Source organism: Rhinolophus hipposideros (genome assembly GCF_964194185.1).
Source record: "Rhinolophus hipposideros genome assembly, chromosome: 25".
Taxonomy (NCBI): Eukaryota; Metazoa; Chordata; class Mammalia; order Chiroptera; family Rhinolophidae; genus Rhinolophus; species Rhinolophus hipposideros.
In genome coordinates, this window is record NC_138071.1 from 18110739 (window position 1) to 18125603 (window position 14865).

A 14865-nucleotide genomic window follows, 5' to 3' on the forward strand; every position below is an offset into this window, starting at 1 on the left:
ACATCATTAATAAAAAGAAAGGCCAGGAGGTAAATTTGCAACTGATAACAACCCAGCAACCTACCTGTTTTTTCTTTCAAGCTTCTGTTCTTCAGTATTTGCAAAATGTGTAATGTCTGACAGCAACAAAAATTATAACATCCAAGTTCTAGCAGGCAGTTCTCAAGGCCACGGTAATGACTGCTCCTGCTGGTGCCCGATCAGGGGAGGGGGCTGTCACCCCTTGACCTCAGCTGTCACCACATTGATTATCCATGCTCTCAAGTGGTCTAAAAGTGTTCAACTCTTGAAGCTGGAACACTTAACATTTAGTAAATCAAAAGAATATAAAAATAAAGAGAAGGATCAGGAGCAGGGAACCAGAACAGAGAAGCAGGTCAAAAAAAAAAAAAGAAAAGAAAAGAAAACATAGATAGGAGTTTAAGAGAAGCTTTATGTGCCGTAGCTGGTGCTCATTCAATCATTGATATGTCATTCAAGAAATATTTGTTGAGTGCCTGCTATGTGCTAGTTAGTCCTGGGAATTGGGAATCTAACCGAAAAAGACAAAGTTTTGATAGATGACAGTGAGATAATGATAGATAGATGATAGACAGATGGCTGGCCAGTCATTCCGTAAAAATAAGTAACAGACAAAAATCCTGGCCCTCATGGAGCCCCTCATAAAATGTAAACTCCATGAGGGCCAGGATTTTTGTCTGTGGGTAGCAAGCCCCAGAGCATATACACCCCTGTCAGATAGAGCATATATTATTCCCTGATGGAGGAATTCAAATGTTCCAGACTGTATCTAGTCTTCAAACTCCTGGAGAGAGTACTCTAACTAAAGGGGATATTCTCTACTGGCACTTGCATTCCTCTCTGCTGGGCAAACTATAAGGGTTTATTAAACACTTAAGGAATATAATAGAATTCCACTGGTGGTGGATACATGGTCGTCTGACAGGAAAGGTGGTGTAGGCGAGCTTTATGAGGTTGGCCTTGGAGGCGTTGTCTGTGACAAAGATATGCAGGTGGTGAATCAGGTAAATGTTGTGAGACTAATAAGCCCAGCTATGAACATCGTCCGGTTATTGAATATCATTAGACAGTCGTGCAGGAAGAATGAATTGAAAAAACAGAGGAAGGTTTTTGGGTTTGTTTTTCTCTTTTTCTTTTTTTTTTTCCCCTTTGGTGTTTTTGTATAAGACAAAGTAGAGGAGAAGGGAGTTTTGTGGGGATCTCAAGTATTGAGATAAGACAAAAATGTAAAATTTATAGATGATGTAATACAGAATTGTACACCTGAAATCTATGTAATTTCACTAACAATTTTCACCCCAATAAATTAAATTTAAAAAAAAAAAAGAAAAGGAACAAAGACACCAGGGGCTGTTTGGGAAGTTCATTTTGATTCTGTGACTCAAACAGTATTGTGTCCATCTTCAGAAAATAAGCAAGTGTCCAGGGCAAGAAATGGCCTTCCTGCTCACTCAACCCTTCTGAAGTGTTCCTTATATTCAAGGAACAGTTCTGTATAAGCACGGAATTTCTACTCAGAGACAGGTTAGGAATGCCCCCGTTTTCCCTGCCTGCTGGGGGTCCTGACCTGTGGGCCTGGATAGCCTGAGGCCCTGCTGCCCAGCACGGTAGACAGCCAGACGGAGTTTTCAATGCCACAGTCTGCCAGAATTGTAATCCTCCCTCAGACACAACCTCATGAGCGTTTCAAGAAACTGACAAGACCAAAATTTCGAACAGGATACGATGCTTGTGTTTCGTTCAGCAACCATTCTGTTAGTGTGAAAATTTTAGACATGCTGAAACTGAAAAACAAAAACAAAACGAAAAAACAACTGCCTCAAATGAATAGTCTGAGAATGTTTTCCTTCTGTCTCCTGAACTGGAAATTTGCTGCCCCGGGACTCTTAAGTGACAATGGCCAAGCCTGAACACGCTAATTTGAAGTCTAAATTGGTGTCCAGAAGCCCTAATTCGGCAAAAGGATTATGCTTTATTATGACAATTATGACAGCAAAAAGCTAACTGTCTTTATTTATAAAGGGGCTCATACAGACAGACAAAAACTAAATCTCAAAATGATAAGAAGAAAAAAAGCACAAACGAACAGATAGCACGTCACAAGAGAAAAAATACAGGTTCACAAACACTTGAAAAATGTTAAGCTGTACTCATGAAAGAAATAATAGCAATGACGTGTCATTTGTCATTGTGGAAGATGCAAAGACGAGAATATTCAACACTGGGGAGGATGAGATAAGCCCTCTTTTAAATTGCTGGTGGAAGGTGTCGATGTAAGAAACATCTAAACCTGTAGAGAATTTTTATGAGTTTGAGCCAAACTGATGACATATGCCAAGATCTCCAATGCTCCAGAGAAGGGCAGTTTTGCAGCTTATTTTATACATGAGAATCAAATGAAATGAAAGGAGGGTTGCATGAAATCCATTGGTGGTAGATTAAGGAGATGGGAGGAAGCATAGCAGGGAAATCTCTAGAGTTGGATAAAAAGCCAAATGGAGAAACATGCTTCCTTTACATTGGTGGGTACAGGATAGTTAATAGTTAACATTCGCAGCACATAGAGATGGTATGGGGGCAACAAGATAACAATAAGTGGTTCTGTGATTTTATGCTCTCGTGCCAGCAGTTGTGCCTTCGAGGGGTCTGGAAAAATAAATTACTCTGACATTTCAAAGGTACGTGACCCTAGATGCATGAGAACACTGGACAGGGCTCACTTAGGGTAAAGACTGACCTTTGCTTAGGAAGCTGTGGACCTGGGATGTGACTACCCGCTACGACCTGCCCAGTTAGGAATTTGTGATCAGACCCTCCTGGGTGGTTACTTTCGGTCACGTGGCTTGTCAGATTTAACCCATAGCCCCTTTTTTGTTCACAAAGGATAAATTGATTCACAAACATATTCACCAAAGCATTATTTATAATATTACAAAGTAATGTCATAAAACATAATATATAAAAACTATAAACCATGAGACTGCTATATACAGTCACTAAGTATCCTTTAGGCAGCATTTCTAGTGACAGGGGTAATCTTCACACTGTGTAATGATGTGTAGAAAGTGGGATACAAACATAAATATTTACATGACCCCCAGCTACGTAAAACATTATAGAAGGAAATGTGTTGTTGAGTGGTTATTTCTACGACCTGAAGTCATAGATGATTTTTCCACACTTTTACATGTTTCTAGTTTTCTACAATCAGCACGTATTACTTTATTATAAACAGAAAATTTATCTAAAAACTTTGTTATAAAAGTTCATCTAAAAATGGCAACAATGACTCAGCAGTCTCCCCTTTTGCCCTCTGAAGGAAGCACAGGCTTATCATTAAAGGGAATTGAAAGGCCCATTGTGACGAGAACATGATTACTAACATTGTTCGAAGCCAAAACAAAACAAAACGAAACGAAACGAAACGAAAAACCAGGGTGTGGGGACAGAGCCAGAAACGCAGTTTCCAGGCTCTTGGCCTCACATGGAAAGGTGCTCACTCGGGTAGTAAATGGCCATCAACTGTGATTGAATGGCCATCAACTGTGGCGAGTTGGCCGTCAGCTGTAACCAGTGAGCCATTGACCACTAATATAACTGCCATGGCTACGCTAGCAGAAAATGGGGGCTAGCAAGAAGATGAGGGCTGAGCCTGCAAGTGTGGATTGCAGCTAGCAAGTGAGGTTGGTTGTCAGAGAAGCGGACCGTGGGTTGCGGATCGTGTGGCTCCTGCTTCCTGTGTCTCCAACTCAGCTGCCAGCGAGCCTACAGTGGTCTGATTCCCGTATTTATGGCTCCGTGGGTGTTCCTTTTTGGCCTCACCACGTCCTGTGTTCTTATGTGGGGACCGGGACCAGAGACCTCACCTGCCACCCTGCATGACACAGGGTAAGCTCTTAGGACAGTGGAGTGCCATGGGGTTTGCCAACCAACTATCCATATAGTGTCACTGAGAAACATTTAGGAAAAGAAGCTAGGACTAGTCTCCTACCTCTCTGTCCACAAGTTCCTTAAGTCTGTCCATATTTCCAGTAGGAAGCGAGCAGAAGCCATCGCAGCACCATGTGTGTGAGACATAAAACATGGCCCTTTGACTCAAGGTGTCGTAAGACAGGTATATATTAAAATACGTACGTGAAATAACTAACAGATACAATATGAAATTCGCATACATTTCTATAAAAAAAAATCAGCTCCTCCTGTCTGTTAGGCACCATTTTGGGGCTAAAGAGATGAAGACGGTTTGTCGGCGAGATCATAGCTTGGTGGAGCACCCATTCTAGCTTTGGGCGAAATCAGAGCCATCCAATCTGTGTGACGGCACTGTGTGACGGCAGCCCGTATGGGCTAAGACGACACCATCCTCTCCCTGCGCGTGTCCCACATCCTGTTCCCTGATACTAGGTTTTTTTTTTCAATTGATCCCTTTCTGTTCTTGCAGAACAGAGGGGTGTGGTCAGCTTTATTTAGGAAGGAAAAGGGGACTGCTGCTCCTAAAGTGATCTCTGGGACTGTGTGCGTCTCCAGGCTCTCCGCAGGGCCACCAACGGCCACCACTCACTGCACTGCTGGACGCCAGCTGGCACTCCTGGCTGGGTGCACTGACACGCCGCCGCTAAGCATTTCAGCTCCAGCTCCTTTTGTCTCATGAGGTTTGTGGTTCTGGGTTCCTGGGCCTTCAGGATGTAAATGGCTGTTTTGTTCCATATGGGAAATTTTCTAAATATAAAAGTATATTGTGCAGACTATAGTTTTTTTCAGTGCCCAAGTTGGAGAAGTCCTTCTGATTAAAAACATGGTGAAAAGATGGTTTTCAAAAGTGATGAGGAAGCTACATATATACCATTCATTACTTGAGGGACTACAGCTAACAAGTTTTCTATAGATCAATTTGGCAATCTGCAATAAAACACTGAAGAGTATTTGTGGGGACAGAGCCAGGAGAGCAGTTTCTAGGCTCTTGGCCTCACGTGGGAAGGTGCTGGCTCGGGTAATAGATGGCCATCAGCTGTGACTAGTTGGCCATCAGCTGTAACCATTAGCCATTAGCCACAAACATAACTGCCGTGGCTTCACCGGTGGGTTGGTTGGTTGGCAGAGAAGCGGACGGCGGGTTTGCAGATCGTGTGGCGCCTGTTTCCTGTGTCTCCAACCCAGCCACCAGCGAGACTATAGTGGTATGACTCCCCTATTTATGTGGGGGTGTGCTCCATGGGTGTTCCTTTTTGGCCTCACCAAATCCTGCTTATGCGGGGAGCGGGACTAGACACCCCACATGACAGTATTTCTACCCTTGACTTAATTGTACTTTTAGGTGTTTAGTACTTTCCTTGATCATTTGTAATGGTGAAAAATGGGAACAATTTGTCTATTAATAGTGTAATGCATAAATGATGAACTATTATGTAGCCACTAACTATGTTTTTGAAAAATATTTAACAGCTTTGAAAAATGTTCACAATATTCAATGAGCAAAGCACTATGTTCAATGGTATGATTATGTAAAAACACATCAGCACAAATATTGGTAGAACATTAGCAGTGGTTCTATGTACACAGTGGAAGATAAAGGTTATTTTTATGTATTTTTACTTTTTAAAAGTATTTTCCAAGATTTTTTTATAATTAACATATTGTTGCTGCTGTCAGGGGAAAAAAATATTGTAGTTGTTTTAAAAGTAATGATGCAATTTCATCACCAGGCGGTATTTTGTCTTAACTCCATGAGTTCCCAGAGCAGGCAGGTCAACTCTGGTGGTCTAGCAGTGGGCCTCAGGCTTGGTTCATGTTAGAATGAGCTGCAGAGCTTCTAGAACCCACCAGCGCCTGGCCCCAACCTCAGAAGTTTGGGTCTGACTGGTTTGTGGACCAGGGATGATAATTCTTACAGCTCCCCGGTGGGACCAGTGACAGCTGCCCTGAGAACCATGAGTCCCCAGAGCCCTCAGCATCTTCCCCCTCCTTCAGGACCCAACAACAGGCTTCTCTTTTACCCTAGGCAAACCCATCCTCGATAGAAATCTGAGAAGCCCCCTCACAAATATGCCCAAAGGCTTATGTTGAAGTTGCATGTTTCAGGCACTCCAAGGTGCCTGGGGGTGCCTTTCCCTCTGAACTCAGCTCAGAGAGGCAGCTGAAGGCTTACAAAATGGGTCCTGCCTGCAGGTGACCTCAGATTTCTTGTGGGGGGTGGTGGGCAGGACGATGGGATTTCACCACAGGTTTTTATGGAATTCCAGAAGGGAGAATATGAGCTTGTGGAGAAACTGGGAGGGAGAGAGGGAGAGCTGGACACTCACTGGTGTGACTTCCCTACAGGGTCCCACGAGAGCAGCCCTGCCGAGGTCAGAAGATGACCGTTCCAATGCCAAAGCGAGCTCCCAAGCTGCTGTTCGTCGGCATCCTGATCCTCTCGGCCACAGTCATCTGCCTGCTGCTCTATGCTCTGCTCTGGAAGGCCGGCAACCTCACCGACTTGCCCAAACTGAGGCTCGGCTTCTACAGCTTCTGCCTGTGGGATGAGGGCACAGGGTCCCTCCAGTGCCACCAGTTCCCTGAGCTGGAGGACCTGGGCGTGCCTCGGGTTGGCCTGGCCCTGGCCAGGCTTGGCGTGTACGGGGCCCTCGTCCTTACCCTCTTTGTCCCCCTGCCTCTCCTCCTGGCACAGTGCAACAGTAACGAGGGCGAATGGCAGCTGGCAGTGAGCTTCCTGGCGATGGCCTCCACGCTGCTGGCCGGCGGCCTGGGCCTCTTCCTCAACTACACCTGGAAGTGGCTCAGCTTCTCCCTCCTGGGGCCTGGGTTTCTGGCTCTGAGCACTGCCCAGGCCTTACTCATCCTTTTGCTTATCGCCACAGCTATATTCCCTCATAAGGCAGAGAAGGGCAAGCTTGAGCACTGCTAGTCTAGCCTAAGGGCATGATCTCAAGGGTTCCCTCTCAGGGAAGGTGCCGGAGAATCCACGGGTTGGTGTGTCTTCTCAGCCGTCCTGTTTCATAGTTAATGCTGATCTCGAGCTCTAGTAGACAGGCCCTCTTGCAGAGCGGGTAGGAAGCCAGGAGGTAGTAAGGGCAGCCGGGACACCTGTCGCTTTAGTGTAGGGGTGTCCTTTGCAACTTCCAAGGTTCCCAAGGACACCCTAAAACCATGAGCTCATTGTCACAAGGATTTGTGCTTTAATTAACTGCTCCGAGCAAGCCATTGTTACTTTAAGCTCAGGAAGGGGGAGATAAGGATTGCTGTCACCGGGCCAGGCGGAGCAGCCAAACGCCAAACTGAAACCCAATGAAGGTTGATGGCAACAAATGGAGAACACCAAGAAAGAGCCCCTCAGTGTCCTCGAGGTCCTGGCTAGCAAACTGCCCCCTCCGTCCCTGGTGGGTGGGATGAGCCACCACTCCCAAAGGCCCAGGGGAGATCTCCAAGGGAGTCACTGAAGAAGGACACGGACTTCGCATGTTCCCTGAATAAAGCTCCTGGACTTGAAGCCAACAGCAGAGGGGAGTCAGCAAGCAATTCAGTCCTAACATGGGACCTGGGAGTTCAGGAGGATACACCAAATCCTGGGCAGGGAGAAAGGTGAACAAGCCTGAAAGGTTCCACATCCACACAATCGTCGTGTCCCTTCACTGCTCAACCCAGAATTAGAAAGGATACAAGTACAGCCTGTGTATTGGGACTTCCGTGTATTTTTCAGCACCTATATATTATAAAACCTGTACAGCAAATGTATGCCTGTTCATTGTATGTTCATTGTATGCCTGTCAAGAGCCACACTAAATTCAGAAGCAGAAATATGAATGTTGCCGTGATTTCTTGTCCTGAGCGTCTCCTTTGGGGTCCTGTCCCACTCTGATTTAAGACTGCCTGGAGGGGCGGACAGGTGACTCACTTGGTTAGAGCACGAGCTCCGGGCAACAGGGCTGCCGGTTCGATTCCCACATGGACCAGCGAGCTGCACCCCCCCACACACTAGAATGAAGTCAATGAGCTGCCGCTGAGCTCCCAAGTGGCCAGATAGCTCAGTTGGTTGGAGCACAGGCTCTTAATAAGGTTGCTGGTTCGACTCCCGCAAGGGATGATGGGCTGCGCCCCCTGCAACTAGAAATGGCAACTGGACCTGGAGCTGAGCTGTGCCCTCCACAACTAAGACTGAAAGGACAACAACGTGACTTGGATGGAACTGATGAGTCCTGGGAAAAACACACTACTGTTCCCCAATAAAGTCCTGTTCTCCTTCCCCAATAAAATCTGTAGAAAAATAAACAAAACAAAAAACTGCCTTCCTAGGGGTGAAGGCCAAGGTCGCCAAGTGGAAGGAAGGGCACAACTGGGGGGGGAGGCCTGTCTGATTGGTAGGAGCTTGTCACAATCTGCACCCAGTGAGCCTCAAGCTCCCAGAGCAGAGCCTGCCTTCAGGGCTGGACGAGTGGTTGCCTTGTAAAGGAAACTATTTTTAAAATAGTTTCCTCCGTAGGGAAAGATTGTGCACTGACTAAAGTGGAAGAATTCCAGTGTATTTAGCAGCCATACTATTTTTTTCTTTGAAAATTATTAAGATGATTCTTTGGTTCCAGTAAGTTTGACCAGCACAACCTCGTTTTCCCTGGAGCCTGGTAACCTAATACAACAGACAACTGGGATTGCAAAGCCCCTGAGCTAGAAGAGCACACATTGTGAGAGGAATTCTAATGGGAGCTCATTGATTCCTCACTTCCCAGGGCCCGGAGTCTCTGCTCCAAGGTGACAGTCGGAGCCCAAGGAGGTGTGGAGCTGGGAGCAGCCTCCAGGCAGACAGGAAAAGCACATTCCCCTTCAGCTGCTCTGGGAAGAAAGTCCCCCTTAGCTGAAAAATATCTCCTTGACGTATTTCAGCACATCTTCGTCTTCCTCAGGGCTTCTGGGGCAGGCAGAGTCAGAACCTGCAGGCTCCTGACAAGGGCGAAGGCCTGGGGGAGGGGCACCTTTGCCATTGTCTTCACCCTCACTTCCGCTCCCAGAACTCAGTGAACTCGGTGACCGTGCCGCTGAGCAGGTTGGGGAGAGCTCCAGCTTATCTGCGCCTGACAGAGGCAGCCGTTCCAACGCCTCTTCCTGTTTTCGGCTCTGTGAAATAGAAGAAATAGCAGGCAAACGCATGTATTTTATTTCCCTAATGTGCTGGTTTGGCGGTGGAGGGAGTAGGCCAACATGTGACCAGGTTCTGGCACTGCTCCCAAATCAGGGACCGCCGCCCCACCTACCACCTCTCCGCAGTTCTCTAAGGAATCAAGACCAACCTGGGAGAGAAGGGGGCAGGGGCCTGAGAATTACCTAAGCAGAAAACTAAATAGAAAAAAACTTATTTGGAAAGGCAGAGTGACAGCATGAAAGGAGCACTGAATCTAAACCTTACATGTGGGCCCAAGCTGTCGCTTACTGGCTTCATAACTAAGGGAAAGTCCCCGAGTCTCAATTTCTTCCATCTGTAAAATGGGGATAATAGTACCTGAAATAACTGTACCACCGGGTTACTGCAAGGATTAAATGAGATAGTAATATACTATATATACATATGAGTGTGCATGTGTGTGTATAGCGTGTGTATATATACACACACACACACACACACACACGCACGCACTATAAAATCACCTGGTTAACTACACACAACTCTAAGGCGCTACAATTACTATGCGCGTCAAGAAGCCAAGAGACGCCAGCGGTGTCCTGCTAATTAAGAAGTACAGTGGTAAGCAGTCATGTCACCCAAAAGACCCTTCAGAGAACACAGCAGTTAGACTTGCTGTCCCCTCCGCACCCAGAGTACCACGCACTCCCCTCCAACACACAGGGCTGCTCTCCCTCTCCCTCTCCCAGCCACCCCTCCCCAGGCATCCAGCCCCAAATGCTCAGTCAGTGCACACTCACAGGGGGAGGGACCAAGGGGAGCATGGCCTGAGAGACTCGGGGGACAAGAAGTGGGCGGAAGAAGGGCAGATGCCAGGACTCCCCCAGGCCTGAAAACGCAGGGTGTCTCTTCTAGTGACATTAAGCAAGGGGGTCATCTAGTTTCTGCCTGTAAAGAGTCTGGGGTCCTAAAAGTCAGGACAGACACACCTGACCTTACCTCAATCAGGACGCCCAGAGCAACGTCTACGAGTTCGGCTTCACTCATGCAGTACACCGTCTTCACTGCAGGAAGTCTGAAAGAAAGGTGCAACGCTTCGATTGGGGACAGATGACCACCAGGTCTCACGAGGAGTAAAAGGTGAGCAAGAGTGTCGTATCCCCTGGCTCTCAGAGCGGCAACTTCCCCAGGGCACCAACGGGACTTCCTCATCCTCGTGACCAGTGACTGGCATGGGGGGTCATGGAGGCAACAGAGAGGGCTTCTCACCCACTGTCAGTTCCCCCAGGGATCTGGAAATAGGGCATGGCGGCCGCTCCTGAGAGCCCACTGACACAGCACACTGGAGCAGGCCACACAGACCATCGGGCCGAGACCTGCCTGGAACCTAGCTGACTGCATAAACACTGCACAGAAGGGCTGTGACAATCAGAGAGGGGGGCTGCTAACCAAGAAACCTTAAACAAGGAAGAGCCGGGGGGGAGGGGCTGAGCTCCAGGTGCCCCATCAGGAGAGTACAGCGACGTCCTCTTCCTGGCAGCCCCCCAGTAACCATCATTCAGCTGGCCTGCCCCACAGCCTCTGACTTCATGCTGGCCCAGCGACTTGCTGCTCCTCTGTCTGTCCCTGCAAATCAACCCACAGGAAAACTGGACCACCTGGTCCACTCATCTTGCCCACTGGAGGGTCACAATTTTTGTTGCAAGTGAAGAGACTGGCATTTTGGACAAGTGGTGTCTGAGAACCTGGCTAATGTGTGTGGTCCTGAGAAAGGGAACCACGATCTGGGAGTGGACACAGGAGGGGTTGACAGTGGAGATTCACCAATAGGGGCTGGGGGACCTGTATTTGGGGGGATAGCTCACTGCCTCCCGCACATAGCCTGTGAGCCTCACAAAAGCTGAGGTGCTATCTGTGGGTAAAAACGCCTGCCCACCTCACCGTTCTGCCAACATTGGAAGACCCGGCTTAGCGACTGTGATGCCCCCAGATCCCTGCATCCCTCCTGCTCTCGATTCTGAAGGAGGCCCCTGGCCAGATGTTGTCCCACCTTGCTGCAGCCACTGGCACCGCTGCCATTCTCTTCCTCTTCACTGGCACCATTCTCTTCTCAGCCACCTGGGCTGTCATCCAGGCAGGAAGGACCCTCTTTTTATCCCCAGAATTCAAAGCTGCCATCTCTCTAGTCGCTCATGAAGAGGAGTCAGGGCCCACGCTTACTGGCTTGCTTTTCTAATTCAGGACAGCAAATCAGATTCATCACTCCAGGAATTGTAGATCTGTTTGTCCCGACTGGGAGTCAAGCTTTAATTCCTAAAGGAAGAACAAAGTCCAGTGAATTGGGGGATCAAATATATGGTGATGGAAGGAGAACTGACTCTGGGGTGAACACCCAATGGGATTTATAGATGATGTAATACAGAATTGTACACCTGAAATCTATGTAATTTTACTAACAATTGTCCCAATAAATAAAAAAATAAATAAAACCCCAATAAATAAAAAAAATTGTTTAGAATCAATAAATTCCACAAAAGATCAAAAACAAAAAAAAACAAAGTCCGGTGAATTAAATAAGCTAGAATACTGTTAGTCATCAGCCACAAGTACTGGTTGGGGCAGGTCAGAGGTGACCGGGGTGGTGGGTCCGGCCCAGGAGACTCAGATGGGCCCTCCCCAGGCATCAAGGGAGGTGTGGCAGTGGGCAAGCTGATGGGCTCAGGGAGAAGCAGCCCTCCGACCTGCCGTAGTTCCCCGGGCCCCACACAGGTAGCCAGGCCCAACAGAAATGCCTCCTGCAGCTTCTGCCTGAGCCATTCCACACTGAAGAGGGAGAAAGGAAGAAAGGAGGCACACCCCTCTCCTTGCCACCCCAAATGCTCTGTGTCCAGGGTGCTCAGCCTGTCCTACCCTAAAATAACCTCTCAAGGATCTCTCTCTCCAGACTTCTTATTCTCCGTGGTGGTGTATTTACAAGAAACCCTGAGGCCATTCTGATTTACAACAAGATTTCATTGGCAAACACCCCCTCCCTTAATCAGAAGATACTTCTGACTGGTCAGATTTTAACCAGGAGGAGGGATCAGAAACTCCTGCGCCTGGCTCCCTGAAGTGCGAGATGCAGCAGGACCCAGGCAGCCTCTCATCTAACTTGGCCTCTCTTCTTCCCACTCCCACTTGATTCCACTGCAGCCCCTGCCTCCCACGTTGTGACTCAAAAGGTGCAGGTAGTCTTCCTTCCACTTAGCAGTCAGCTCTGAAAGCAGCTCAGGGTTCCTGCCTCGGTGGGATCTCACTGGAGCAGAGGTCTACCTAGAAAAGGGTAGTCAGCCAAGAATAAGAGCTTCCTCTCTGAACAACTTGATCATTTATTGCTCATCCAGAATGGCCGTTTACAACTTACGAAAAAAATTAACCAGACATCATCCTAACTTCTCCGGCCACAGGGGGCAGACCTTTGCCCATGTACCCATTTCCGTCAAAATTCAGGGAGTGATCCAAGTCATCCCCACATCCACGAGCACTGCTGACAGCTGGGCAAGGGGAACAGCGCAGCGGTGGGTGCACACCTTTATTTGACCGAGGCCGATATCATTAAGCCCATTTTACAGACAGGAACTGAGGTTTAGCAATTTCCACAGGATTACAAATGAGGCCCTGCAGACGCCAAGCCCCGGAGGCAGAGGCCGCGCGGGGCGAGCTGGGAAAATCCTGACAGCCCCGCGGGCACGTGATGTGCCCAGCGCTCCGGGCGCGGGGCCCGCCCTGCCACGTGGGGACAACAGCGCCGCCCCGGCTACGACGAGCGCCAACCCGCTGGAGGGGAGAGGCCGGGAAACTCGGGGGCGTCCACGCGGGACCTCGCGGACGACGGCCACCGCCCGCATCCCTTCCTCCCGACCCGCGGGAGGCCACCCGGCGAGGCCCCAGCGCTCCAGGCAGGACTCGGTCTCCGCCCGCCCCAGGTCCTGTCTTCCGGGGCGGGCCCGGCAGGCGGAACCCGGCGGTGGCGGAGCCCCGGGCCCCGGCCCCGCGCGCATCCCCTTCGGCCCCCGGCCCCCGGCCCCGGCCCCCGGCCCCCGGCCCCGCGCGCATCCCCTTCGGCCCCCGGCCCCCGGCCCCGCGCGCATCCCCTTCGGCCCCCGGCCCCCGGCCCCCGGCCCCCGGCCCCGCGCGCATCCCCTTCGGCCCCCGGCCCCCGGCCCCGCGCGCACCCCCCCCCGGCCCCCGGCCCCCGGCCCCCGGCCCCGCGCGCACCCCCACCGGCCCCCGGCCCCGCGCGCACCCCCACCGGCCCCCGGCCCCGCGCGCACCCCCCCCCGGCCCCCGGCCCCCGGCCCCCGGCCCCGCGCGCACCCCCACCGGCCCCCGGCCCCGCGCGCACCCCCCCCCCGGCCCCCGGCCCCCGGCCCCGCGCGCACCCCCCCCGGCCCCCGGCCCCGCGCGCACCCCCACCGGCCCCCGGCCCCCGGCCCCGCGCGCACCCCGCCGGCCCCGCGCCGACGTCCCCGGCTCCCGCGTTCGCCCCGCTCCTGCTCCCACGCAGCCTCCGCACTTCTGCCGCCGGCTCCGGCCAGGCCCGGGCGCGCCCCCTTCAGGCCGCTCGCGAGGTCCCCGCCCCCGGCTGCGGACGCCACACGCCGGCCCCGCTGTCCTGGGTCCTGACAGTCTCTCCTAACCCAACTCGAGTCGGGCTCCTCTGAACTCTCTTCTCCAACAGGCCCTGGCTTTGGGGCTTCCGTGTGCATCTCCACGTTGTTCAATTTTAGCAAGAATCCTGCTGAGCTGGTTTAGCCAGAGTCCCCATTTCTCGAAATCTGATCACCCTCGAATCTGATGGGGTGCCTCACCCTCCACTACCCACCCCTAACCCCCGCCCCCCCGTGGGTGATGTCTGATCACGCACGTTGGCTTCAGCAAGATTCCTGTTAGGTCGATTTTGCCAGAATCCCCCCTTATCCCCGATGTTTCCTCTTAATAATTTTCTATTCACTGAGCCGCAACCTGCTCCTTGGCTATCAAATCCCACTTATCTTTGCTGTATTATGAGTTGAGCCCAATCTCTCCTCCATTGAAAAACCCCACTGGAGCAGCCCCACTCTACAATAAAGCCTGCCTTACTGATCTTTAACAAAGGTCATGAAAAATTATTTGACAGAATATTTTTTCTTTGAACGGTCCCCACATGTGGCTCCATTTGAAGCTTGCTGGTTGGTCTTCGTTAAAGTGTGGATTCCTGGGCCCCCTGAATCAGAAATCAGGGTGAGGGGAGGAGAGGAGCCTGCATTTTTGGAAGCTCAGGATTCGCACAGCTGCCAAGTTCAACGCTCCCTGCTAGAGGCATACACCCCCGGGTGAGCGCCTAGAATGCAGGAAGACAAATTAGAGCCACTGTTTACATCTGTTATCTTAAAGTAGGTGTTACTAATATTTACTTCAAATTAGCGGCCAAAGTATTCCCTCTGTGAACAGGATGGCTCTGCCAAGCTGCCCAGGTGTCGTCGTTGGTTTCCTTTCGGCCTGAGGCTCAGCACAGTTTACAGGTGGAGTTACCATCTAGCTTTAGTTAAAATCATAGTGCTTCAAGCAACCTAAAAGAGGCCAGCAAAGAAACTCCCAGGTCACACACTAAAAACACAAGCACAGTCACAGGTGAACCTTCTGCTATTGTGTTTTGAGGCAAAGGGTGATCAGAACTGACAGTCTGCCCCCAAAATGTGACATTGTCAAGACAG

The 14865-nt window shown here is 50.4% G+C and overlaps 2 protein-coding genes across 6 annotated transcripts in view; one reads left to right on the forward strand and one right to left on the reverse strand.

Moving 5' to 3' along the window:
* LOC308492737 (cytosolic carboxypeptidase 3-like) overlaps positions 1-7819 on the forward strand; it is a gene marked incomplete at its 3' end in the record, with an annotated part of 76906 nt that extends 69087 nt beyond the window's left edge. For 3 of the 5 annotated variants that reach the window (XM_081038057.1, XM_081038058.1, XM_081038059.1), the window contains one exon: positions 6340-6925. In XM_081038057.1, coding sequence (XP_080894183.1) covers positions 6340-6925 — 586 coding nt within the window. Of the gene's footprint in view, positions 1-4462; positions 4674-6339 lie in introns of all 5 variants that reach the window. The other 2 variants (XM_081038061.1, XM_081038060.1) reach the window with 2 other exon arrangements.
* Positions 6340-13727, reverse strand: CYREN (cell cycle regulator of NHEJ). The gene is made up of 4 exons (XM_081038064.1): positions 13615-13727; positions 11181-11443; positions 10130-10205; positions 6340-9126 (listed from the first exon to the last, which is right to left on the reverse strand). The coding sequence occupies exons 2-4, from the start codon at positions 11306-11308 to the stop codon at positions 8863-8865; spliced, it is 468 nt and encodes a 155-aa protein (XP_080894190.1). The 5' UTR covers positions 11309-11443; positions 13615-13727; the 3' UTR covers positions 6340-8862.
* Between the last annotated feature and the right edge of the window lie 1138 nt (positions 13728-14865).

What these genes read in the sequence shown, in the direction of transcription:
- CYREN (XM_081038064.1), bottom strand. Translation starts at nt 11,308, where the DNA reads ATGGCAGCTTTGAATTCTGGGGATAAAAAGAGGGTCCTTCCTGCCTGG. An exon ending in GTGCCAGTGGCTGCAGCAAG is followed by an intron (nt 10,206 to 11,180) that starts GTGGGACAACAT and finishes CCTTTCTTTCAG; the next exon opens with ACTTCCTGCAGTGAAGACGG. An exon ending in CTCTGGGCGTCCTGATTGAG is followed by an intron (nt 9,127 to 10,129) that starts GTAAGGTCAGGT and finishes TCTATTTCACAG; the next exon opens with AGCCGAAAACAGGAAGAGGC.